Source organism: Euprymna scolopes, chromosome 36 (genome assembly GCF_053919585.1).
Source record: "Euprymna scolopes isolate OS-2025 chromosome 36, ASM5391958v1, whole genome shotgun sequence".
Lineage (NCBI taxonomy): Eukaryota > Metazoa > Mollusca > Cephalopoda > Sepiida > Sepiolidae > Euprymna > Euprymna scolopes.
The window spans coordinates 71,918,429-71,930,656 of NC_136517.1; the positions used below are offsets into that span (position 1 = coordinate 71,918,429).

Consider the following 12,228-nt stretch of genomic DNA (forward strand, 5'->3'; position numbering starts at 1 on the left):
AGCACCAAACATTCAAGTTATACAAATGTCAAAAATGATTTTAGACATCGCTTCTCTGCGTTGTTGTTGTTGTTGTTGTTGTTGTTGTTGCTGCTGCTGCTGCTGCTGCTGCTGTCCCTGATCATGATGATGATGATTTTTAGAGTAATAGCGACGGTTGCAAATAAGATACCACTAACGAAACAGAGAAAACCTAATCTACACACATTCATAATGCATACCTAATTTATATAAACTGTCACACGGTAACCCTCGTGGCGCCAGCCGAAACAACATAATTACTCGATTTCTTCTTACACACTAAACAGCTTTTTCGCTTGGAAGTTCAAATATTTAACTGTATTTTAAGCAAAATTTGTCTTATGACAAACGATAAAAGCAATTATGCTGGATGGTTAAATTACATGCTATGAAGACGACACAGTTCGTACGGACGAGTATAAACGATCTCATAAAAAAAATAAAAAGTTAAATATTTTATGGAAATAATATAGAGTTAAATAGATTATAAAAATAAATGAATTAAAAATGTAATACAGTTTTTCATATCTAGAGGGTGACTATTTTTTTACAAGCACTGATGTGATCTTGTAAGAAAAACATATATGGATTTTGTTGTTGCTTATTATTTGTTGTTGCTTATTATTTGTTGTTGCTTATTATTTGTTGTTAATTATTATTTGTTGTTGCTTATTATTTGTTGTTACTTATTATTTGTTGTTGCTTATTATTTGTTGTTGCTTATTATTTGTTGTTGCTTATTATTTGTTGTTACTTATTATTTGTTGTTGCTTATTATTTGTTGTTGCTTATTATTTGTTGTTGCTTATTATTTGTTGTTGCTTATTATTTGTGATAACCACAGCTGAATCTTTTCGGGTGTACAATATATGAAACGAATATTTTCTTTTAAATAGGCTCCATAGTTTTAAGGATGCGTGAGTAATTCGAAATGGCGCATTTTATGAAATGTCACCGACATGATTTCCGAGTGATTTATTGTCGGCTTTAGTACACAACTCACTCGCAAAGAAAATGTCTATGTTAACCGCACGATATCGTTAAACGTTCACCTTAACATTAGAATTTTACAATGGGATTTTGCGTCATCTTTGCGTTAAAACATCAAATCGATTATCGCCCTTTGGCTTTGTACTCTAAAATAACCTCATCTGATTGGGTAAGACAATTCTTTTGAACTAGCACTTAATTTCGGTGAGATGAAAGCAAGTAGCCTTTGTCTTCCCTCTTTTGTATGTGATTTCTTCTAAAACAAAACGCTAAAGGGTCTCTCTCTTTCTGTACCTGTTTTTCTCTCTCTCTCTCTCTCTCTCTCTCTCTCTCTCTCTTTCTCTCTCTCTCTCTGCCTTCTTTGTTACATTGAGATTAATTGAGGCAATTCTGCAGTTTAAAGAACAAAAGAAAACTTTATAACTCCGTCTAAGAAAAAGGATCTGCCATTATGAGTCGAGTAAATCTTTTGAGATATCAACTGATCCATTGTGCAGTTTTTCTCACGGATAAATGGCAACCCATTAACCCCAACCGACGATCAACCCTGTCCTCTGTTTCACGAAATAATGCGACTCTTTACTGTAACAAAATAATTATAACTTCATATACAGCACAGTAACGTTTTAAGGTTAAGGAAAACTAATCCCTTGAAGAGTGGAAGCATTTTAATTAAGTGTAAAAATAACCGAGAACGGACCCGTCGGCATTTCACGTAAGGAACGCTTCATGCGATCGACAATAAACCAACCATGCCACACGAAGGGGGTGGAGGTAATGCCTACAACATTATCCGAGAACCAACACAAGTTGTGTCCAGTTTCAGTCACAAAAGAGACCAAGACAAAGAATAGGAAATAACCCCAACTCACTTGTTCTTTGTAGCAACAAAATTTATTTCCTCATTTTTCTTTAACGCTGTGACGTCCTTCGCGTGATCATCTTCTTGAGTATCGTTCATGATTATCACGTGATCGTTCTTTTTTTCTTTTTATAGCCTTTTTTTCTATCTTGGTGACGTCATTTTGCATGCATTTACATACGTGCATCCACGTTATGTTACACTAGGGTGAGATGAACTGCACCAAACTCCGGCAAAAATTAGTCTTAACGTTCAAGTCAGTCCCTAGATTGTCAGAATGACATAAAAGCGAACAAAGTTAAAACAACTGGCAAATTTGCATAAGTGTCCACTTTTGACGGATGATATTGGTTACATTTTGAAAAGGTGGCTACCCCCACAGAACCCCTCTTCAAAAGAAATACCGCCCATGGAATCTATCTATCTATCTATCTATCTATATATATATATATATATATATATATATATATATATATATATATATATAAAAAAGTGAACGTGTCTGTGTGTGTGTGCGTCTGTCTTTCTGTCTGTCTATGTGTCTGTGTACATTTCCCTACGCAATAACTCTCTAAATGTTTAGTCTACAGACACGAAATTTATAAATAGTAAATAAATATCAAATAATATTGGACTTGACATTAATAGTGAATTCTTAGTAAATATGTTTGGATTGAGACGAATAGTAAATTAATAGCAAATAATTTTGCGTTTGAGATTAATAGTGGATTAATTACTTATCTATCTATAAAAGTGAAAATGTGTGTGTGTGTGTGTGTGTGTGTGTGTGTGTGTGTGTGTGTGTGTGTGTGTGTGTGTGTGTGTGTGTGTGTGTGTGTGCATTTTCCTACCACATCACTCTGCCAATTTTCGGTCTAGAGACTCGAGATTTGATATAAGGGATATTGTGATTTGGGAAGGTCTTTTTATTCGGTTTCAGCCAGAAATTTGGCTGTCAAGAGGTCAAAGTTGAACGATTTTACCTTTGAAAAACTTTACAAAACTTCTCCGACAATTTTGGGTCTAAACAGTTGAAATCTTAAATGTAGGTTACTTAGACATAGATCCAACTTTTTAATTCGATTTGAGCCCTAAAAAAATAAATGTTAAGGGGTCAAAAGTGGGGTCAAAAAAATGGCCTCTGGTATCTTTACCAAATTACTCAGCCAATTTCTGGTCTAAACATTTGAAATTTTACATAAAGGGTATTCAAAAATAGGGCAAGCTTTTTAATCCGTTTGAGTCGAAAATTTGAGCTGACAAGGGGTCAAAGTTCAAATGATTTGTAATTTTTGATGTCTAGCAAACTACTCAGCCAATTTTGTATCTAAACATCTGAAATTTATACAAAACGAGTATTCAGACATGCGGCAAGCATTTTGATCAGTTTTGGGTCAAAGTTGAAAGATTTTACCTTTGAAAATGCTACCAAATACTTCCGTCAATTTTTGGTCTAAAGACTTGAAATTTTAGATGTAGGTAACCTGGATACGGCTAAAACTTTCTATTTTGATTTGAGGCCAAAATAATAAATGTTAAGTGGTCTAAATTGGGGTCAAAGTTTTAAAAAATTGACCTCTGCGGTCTCTACGAAATTACCTAGAAATATTTTGGTCTAAACATTTGAAATTTTACATAAGGTGTATTCACACGTAGGGCAACTTAGTACAAATGGCCCGAGCAATGTCGGGCAGAAATGCAAGTAGTAAATAATCTTGGTGTTTAGAGTAATAGTAAATTAATAGCAAATAATTTTGGCTTTGAGATTAATAGTGAATTAAGAGTAACTAAGTTTGGAGTTTAGAGTAATAGTAAATAAGTTTGGAGTTAAGAACAATAGTAAATAAGTAGCAAATAATTTTGCTTTTGAGATTAATAGTGAATTATTAGTAAATAAGTAGGACTTGAGAGCAATAGTAAATTAATAGCAAATAATTTTGGATTTAAGATCAGTAGTTAATTAATAGTAAATAAGTTTGAATATAATGTTTAATATCTTCTCTTTTTTTACAATTAAAATTTTTAATACGCTTTAATACGTCTTTTTACAATTAAACTATATATCTTAACAATTAAACTATGTGTTTTTACAATTAAACTATGGTTTTTTAAAATTAAACTATATATTTTTACAATTAAACTATATGTTTTTACAATAAAACTATGTTTTTACAATTAAATTATATTTTTACAATTAAACTATGTGTTTTTTACAATTAAACTATGTTTTTACAATTAAACTATGTTTTTAGGATTAAGCTAGGTGTTTTTACGATTAAACTATAAGTTTTTTTTTACAATTTTTTAAACATCGTAGTTAATCATTTTCTCATGAAAATTCTAAGTAACGGATTTTTTACCATAATCGTTTTCAAGTCCACTGTTGACCATTCTTGTCAAGTTGCCTACTTAAATAATAAAAGCCTGCCTATTTCACCCCTGGTTTTCCAGCCCTTTCGGATATTGTTCTTTGCTAAACTGATAAATTCATTACCCCCTATCCTCGTGGTTTTGGGGGCTGGATAAAAAGTGATTGGTTTTATAAATAGGATCGATTTCAGATGGTTCCAGGCAGCTTTCACTTATAAATATTTGCAACGTTGTCCCTCTTGAAAGAATTCGGGGGGGGGGAAGCAAACAACAGAATCAGCCAAACAAAAAAAGTAGTACACTGTTGATTAATACGCATCAAAATATGGTTTATATTTCTACTACTTGTCATTTACTGTATTCTGGTCCTTTGACTTGGAGCAATGTGTAGTATCTGTTATATACTACTTCTTTTATGTTCCCGGTTATTGAAGAGTTCTAGACTTAGGAAATCTTTTCTTTTGTCTTAATCTAATCATATTCTTCGACGTTTTAAAAAAATATAATCAAAGTTTGCCTTTTATTGCATTTTTATTTGTATACAAATCAATAAATACGCATTGATTATTATTGGATTGATTTTATTATTTGTCTTTCCAGGAAATAATCTCTACGACGATATCATCGAAACATTGATGGAATCTCTTGAGGTACGTTCTTTATTCATCCATGAGTGTGTCTGTATCATTAGCTTATTTTAGCCAACGAAAGAAACGAAGAGAAGGGAAGTGTTGTTAAATAACTGTTGTGACCCTAGAAAAGAATTATCAGGAAAAGACTCGAACAACAGGTTTAGGTAGAAAAGAAAATATTGTACAAGAAAGTGAATACAAAGAAAAGGTCGGTATTTCCAACTGTTAGTTAGAGAGTCTGTAGTCTTGCGTTGGATTATGATAATTCCCCAAGATAGTATTATATTTGGGTTTTTATAATGAAGCCATTATGAGTGAATGGGTAAGCTCCCATACCCCCTCTTCGGAAGGATCGATAGTTAAAGGATCTGATCGGCGACCTTCTGGAGCTGCTTGAGGTGATTCAATGTCGAAAGTGTCATATAACGTCTCAATGGCCTCTTCTTCTTCGTAAGGTGCATAGGTGGAATCATCCGACAGACGCTTTCATAAGGCTTGGCTAAGGTGTTTTCATGATGTTCACCAATTTTCAATTCTTTTGTCTTTCGTACACAGTTCCGAGAAAGACGTATTGTTTTTGTAAGTTTTCTAGAATTTTTTTCTACTTGGCTATTGCGTTTCTTGTGCATAGTAGAGGTCCTTCGCAAATTTGTTTGCTTTGACAAGAGTTTTTCAAATACGGGTATTATTTTTAGCTGAAACATAGTATTTGATAGACACTGCTTATGGTGTATTAGGGTAACGTGTGATACTATAGACCTGTAGAACTGCTGCGATGCTGTTTCTGTAAATGTACTCATGTTCTGTTTTTTAGTGCTCATTTCAAAGTGTCAATGAAGCGTTCCGCCTGCCTGTTTGATATTGGATGGTACCGAGGAGACATGACATATTTAATTTGCAACGCCTCACAGAATTTGACGTCCGTGGACGTAAACTGAGTTCCGTTGAAACTTAATAAGCACTCAGAAACTCCAAACCGGGCAAATATTTAATGGAAGAAATTGATAACTCTTTCTGTAGCAGGTCGATTACATTTGAGCACGTCTGGCCATTTTGTGTAGCTGTCCATCACAATTAGGTAATACCAATCATCGAGTGTCCCCGTGAAATCTATATGATTTCTGGACGAGGATTGTTTTGTTTTCGGCAATGGCTTAAAAGTGATTGAGAGTACCTTTACCGTCAAAGTAAAATTCTTTTCATGAGCCGGTGATGCTTTTGATGTCTTTATTCACCTTCGTGTATGTAATTACGTATGAGGCTCTTTATTCTGTTTATTCCTGGGTGACCTATATAAGAGTTTTTCGTTATTTTTTTTTTAATGCCTTTGGTATAACGACTCTCTTGCTGTATAGTAGGATGTCATCACACAGAAAAAAACTATATTTGCTGGTCTTTACTTGTGGTAGACTGTTTTGTAGAACTAATAAATATATCTTTTTTGTGCTTTACGTTTAATTTCATACATTGTAACTGGAGGGTCTCTGATAGTATTGCATATCATGGTTTTAATTTCACTATCGGCATGTAAGGAAGTAATTACTGAATTCTCGAAAGGTTTGCTGTCTCGGAATCAACCTTGAAAGTTCATCCACATATCTGGTTTGCTTGGAGGAGAAGTTCTCTCACTTTAAAATTGTAATTCAGCAGAATGATGCCGCACGTCAGAAGTATACTCGCTGTATAGACGGGTAGTCATTTTATTCGACCCAAAGATGGTCAATAGAGGTTTATAGTCGGTCTACAGTATATAAATTATCCGTGTAAATAGAAGTGGAATATTCAACTGCGAAGATAAAAACATGAGCTTCGATTTGTGAATAGTGTTTTTTCTGCCAGGAGTGGAGTTTTTGAAGCTTATACAATATTTTTTTTTACTTATATCCTGCATTCCTTACGACCTTTCATCGCTAGCGACTGCAATATCTAGTTTTGGTGATAGTGAGTGAGGAATAGGTCTGACATCAGCTCTTTGTATTATTTTATCGAATACCACCTTGTCCATTCCCACACTCTGTTTGTTTTTACTAGCTCGTCCAGTGAGGTCCGAAGTCGTGCATGTTTGGAATGAATATTTGGTAATAGTTTGTTAACCCCTAAAAACTTTGTATTTCTGTAACAGCTCACGATGTCAACGAAGCTTTTGACCCACGAACAACTACTAAACGCACAGCACAATGATGGTTTAAGAAATTTCGTGGCGGCGACGAGAATCTTGAAGATGATGAGCGTAGTGGTCGGCTATCAAATGTTGACAACGATCAATTAACTGCCTTAGTCGAAGCCAATCCACGAACAACAGTTCGAGAACTTGCTTCTGAATTAGACGTAACGTATACGACGATTTCCATCTACTTGAGAGAGATTTACAAAACAAAACAAAAACTTGATAAATTGGTGCCTCACGAATTGAACAACTGGCGACGATCTGTTCAGTGGTTAGACGCTGATGAAGTTCCACGACAATTCCCGAAGCCAGAGTTGCACCAAAGGAGGTCATGCTGATTGTTTGGTGGTCTGTGACCGCTCCCATTCATTACAAATGAATGAAATGCATCAGAAACTTCGACAACAACACTCAGCATTAGTTAACAGTAAATACCCAATTCTCATCCATGACAATGCCCGAGTGCACGTTGCTTAACCGACCCTGCATAAGTTGAACGAATTGGACTAAAAGAACTCTGCCTCATCCGCCATACTCTCCATGCCTCTCACCTACCGACTAGCATCTCGACAACTTTCTGCGTGAGAAATGCTTTAAAAACCTAAGACGATATCAAAAACGCCGTCACCGACTTTATCGCCATCTGAACGCAAGAGTTTTACGTCAATGGAAAAAATACACTTGTTTTGCGGTGTCAGTAGTGTTCTTATTTCGATTAATAAATTTTTGTTTGAGCCAAGATATTTTTATTTGAGCCAGGATATTTTTATTTGAATTTAAAAATTAAAAATCGCAAGAACTTTCTTGTCAACCTGATAGATCGTCTGTCGTCTCACGTTGAGTCGCGATGATTTCCCACGAGAATATTAGACTGAGGTTTTATAATGATTAGAAGAGTCCATTATGAGTGAATGGTTAAGTCCAATTGAAAATAACAATAGCCAAAGAATTCACAGAACAATCGACGTTTACTGTTGCCTTTGCGGGGGATACTGGAGCATCCTTTAATCATAATAATTAGCATTCTTAATTAAATTTGGCATCAAATTTGATCAATACACACACACACGCACACACATATATATATATATATGTTTGCGTGTGTATGTGAGAGAGAGAGAGAGAGGGAGGGAGAGAAAGAGAGAGCGAGTATGTGTATGTGAAAACGACCGAGTGAAAAACCAATAAACAGAAATAAATCATCAATAACGGATGATTTACTGGTTTCGCTCGGATCAACAAACGTCTTCAAAAAGTAAAGATTTGAAATTAATCGAATAATGAAAAAACATAGGCAAAAAGAACAACGCGAATTTCGTTTTTATTTTTATTTATTTATTTTTTGTATGTGCGTAACTGAAAAAGTATACAAAGACGTTAAAATGTGAAAAAAAAAAACAGAGCGAAGACAAAGAAAGAAAAGGAAAAAATGAAATGGAAGTTGGAAGATTGTCTATAGTTTTTCGTAACCGTACGATATTTTTTCGCAAATTAATTCCTATTTTAGTCATGTAAATTCTTTCAAGTTGAGAACAAATGACGTTGATGTGTTTTTATTTCTATTGGGTTGGTGCAAAAATAATATCGTTTTCTCACATATGTTACTTTTATATATGATTTTTTAAAATTAATTCAGTGATATAAATATCCATGTTATATATCATTCTGAAGTGTATTTTTCGTTCTATCGAATCCTGTTATTTGTTACCGTTCTCAATCTCTTCATTCATTATTTTTTCAGTCTTTTCAACAGCATGGACAAAATGCAAATCCGCACGATTTTCTTGTTCAAGTTCAAACTAGGCCGAAAAGCTGCCGAGACAGCTCGTGCTATCAATGATACGTTTGGCCCAGGAACTACTAATGAATGTGGATCACAACGGTGATTCAAGAAATTTCGCAATGGTGACGAGAGCCTCAAAGATAAAGACGGTCGTGACCGGCCAACTGCAGTTGATAACGATCATTTGAAAGCCTTATTGGAAATCACACAAGAAGTTGCATTGAACTCGAGGCCGACTACTCAACAGTCGTTTGTCATTTAAAGCAAATAGGGAAGTCAAAAAGTTGCATAAATGTGTTCTGCATGAATTGAACGATAATAAAAAATCGTCGTTTTGAGGTGTCTTCCTCGCTCCTTCTGCGCAATAAAACGAACCATTTTTTGAGCGGATTGTGACGTGTGATGAGAAGTGGATGCTCTACAACAACCGGCTACGTTCGGCACAGAGAAACTCCACAACACTTTCCGAAATTGCACCAAAAAAGGTTATGGTGACTGTTCAGTGGTCTGCAGCCAGTCTCATCCATTACAGCTTCTTGAATCCGGGTGAAACAATTATGGCGGAGAAATACTGCTGACAAATTGATGAAATGCACCAGAAACTCCAACGTATGTGCTCGAGATTGGTCAATACGAAATGGGACAATTCTCCTTCATGATAACGCTCGCCCGTACGTTGCTCAACTGACCCTGCAGAAGCTGAACGAATTGACTCTGCCTCATCCGCCATATTCATCGGGCCTCTCGCCCAACGATTATCACTTTTTCAAGCATCTCGACCCGCGCGAAAAATGATTCAAAAGCCGAGATGATGCTGAATCGCTCTTTAATGACTTCATCGCTTCCAGAACTCTTTTTGTTTTATTTTACTTCAGTCGAAGTTCTCAGAAATCAAGGGGCCCACAACATGGGGCTAACACTTGAACTCTGTATGAGTTACATAAATATTCGAATGTTCCATTTAAGTTCTTTAGCTCTCAAATACTGAGTAAAGAAATTGAGAACATAATTTTCCTCCGCCCAATTAACTATTTTCATATGTTGAAGTATATCTTTTATTTTTGGTCTCTTGGTCGTACTGGATTCCAGGACAAGAATTTATCTAGTCTAGTGGAGTATCCAGCTTCGTGCTATTACTTGAGGTAATATCACTCGGAGAATGGGGCACCGTTCCTCGTAAAAGCTAATGTGGGTTAGCCATAGTGAGGGGATCTTATTTGGGCAGCGAACACTATGTGCTTTTGAATATTTGGTCAGGGTTTACTTCTATGGAAAAAGTATCCTAATGCCAGGTTGTTCTGAGAAACCCCTGTACCTTAAATACTCGAGAACAGTGTCTAATAGGCATTCAAGTTCTCCAACGTAAACCGCCGTCTTTGCTCTTTCTCGGCTGTTTATAACTCTAGCTAAATAGCTCTCTCTCTCTCTTTCTCTCTCTCTCTCTCTCTCTCTCTCTCTCTCTATATATATATATATATATATATATATATATATATATATATATATATATATATATATATATATATATATATCATTCTAATTCGTCACCTCATATGCAAATTACTGGCACCTACGTTATTATTCTTTTTTTAAATCCATCTACAAAATTACGTTTCTTTTTTTTTTTTTCCTTCTTCTCTCCCCGATTCCACCACCGGACAAGCCAATCAGAGGCACAGTCATTTGCAAGAATAATACCTTCTATTACCGTTTTTTTTTTTTTTTTTTTTTTTTTTTGAGGAGGTTGTGATTTTTTGCCAGATGTTTGGTTAAGGAATTAGATCCGAATCCAAGGTTTACGTCGTTAGATGGTGATGAAAGATGGGATTACAGTACTTTCGATACACCTGTGGCATTGAAAAGAGGCTTCAGTCTTGAAAAGGATGCAGATTGTGATGTCAAAATTATGGGTTCCTGTGTATGATTTATGCCTTGGTGGAATAGTTGTGCTTCAAGTCCGCTTATGTTCGTAAAATTGGGATTTTATATTTAAGGACATTTCACCGTTATAAAATATCGGACATGAGGTATATTTTTTTTTATTTATTTATTTTATTTTATTTTATTTTATTTATTTTTTTTTTTTTTTTGCAAATGCGTCTAGGGAAGAGGTGTACTTAGGTGAGAACGGAATTTGGTGTTGAGTAAATGTTAACTGTTTTAGAAGTTCTCTAACTTCTAAAACAGTTAACATTTACTCAGTTTATGCCATATTTTGCTCATTTTTATGCCATATTTTTAATTGATTTTGTAAGGAAATAGATATGGGATTATATTATAAATTTATTTTATCAATGTTATCAATGTTATTTGTGCTGGCTGCGTTCTTATGAAGGAAACTTTTTCTTATGTTAATCTGTTTTTTTGTTTGTTTGTTCACTCTCTCTCTCTCTCTCTCTCTCTCTCTCTCTCTCTCTCTCTCTCTCTCTCTCTCTCTCTCTTTCTCTCTCTCTCTCTCTCTGTTTGTGTGTGTGTGTGTGTGTGTGTGTGTGTGTGTGTGTGTGTGTGTGTGAAAAGTTGCGGATTTTTTTTTAAAAGTTCTAAATGTTCTCGATATAGGTTTCTTCGTTGCGGAAGTGAGCGGAGCTGCAAATTCTAAGAGCTCCGACGAACGAGCCTATGATCATTTCGGATTTTAATCTGTTGTTGTGGTTGGAGTAGAAAAATATGAAATCATTTTTATTCGTGATATGGTTAGACCGTTTGAGTATTGTGCATAGTGATATAAACGAAGTTGATTGTTGAATACTCCGATCCATAACGGGTAAAATTAATTCCCCGTACAGTTTTGCACTATTTTTATCGAATCAAATCAAAATCAAAATCAAGATATATTGCTATTAACCTAATTTCTAGAATCCTTATTCCAATTTGGATCAAAATCCATGGCATAATTTTGATTCTAGAAAATGTCTAGAATTTAAAGCTTGAGAAAAAAATTAAAATTAACAACATTTTTATTATCTAATGATAATCAGATGAAATGCAAATTTGAAATATTTGACTTTGCAAATAAATTGTGTCCGTATTATGCCCCTTCACTTTTTTAAAAATACCTCCAAAAACCTAACATTTGGGGAATATTTATTATGTTATTATATATAACATATATTATTTTTACAATTTTAGAAAATTCTGAATTCTGAAGTTTCGTGAAGGGTTTCTACTCCCTCTTTTCATCCTTGCATAAACTAATTTAAACTAAATAGATTCCACTTTACCTATCGTTAAGTCTAGAAACTGTATTCCAAAATTCATGATGGATTAACTAGTTTAGGAGTGAATTCTATACATACAAATATATAAAATGTATACACATATATAATTTTAAGTGCAGTTGTGTTGTGTGGATATAAGTTGAATATTAAACAAAGTGCGTGGATAGAGTAGTTTGTTAATAAGA

At 34.6% G+C, this 12,228-nt stretch overlaps 1 protein-coding gene across 1 annotated transcript in view; it reads left to right on the top strand.

Annotated features, from left to right (window-relative positions):
- The window catches only part of LOC145260584 (uncharacterized), a 222,910-nt gene that overhangs the window by 139,933 nt on the left and 70,749 nt on the right, over positions 1-12,228 (top strand). The window contains exon 6 of the mRNA XM_080118861.1: positions 4,844-4,893. Within this exon, the coding sequence (XP_079974987.1) occupies positions 4,844-4,893 (50 nt within the window). The remainder of the gene's footprint in view (positions 1-4,843; positions 4,894-12,228) is intronic.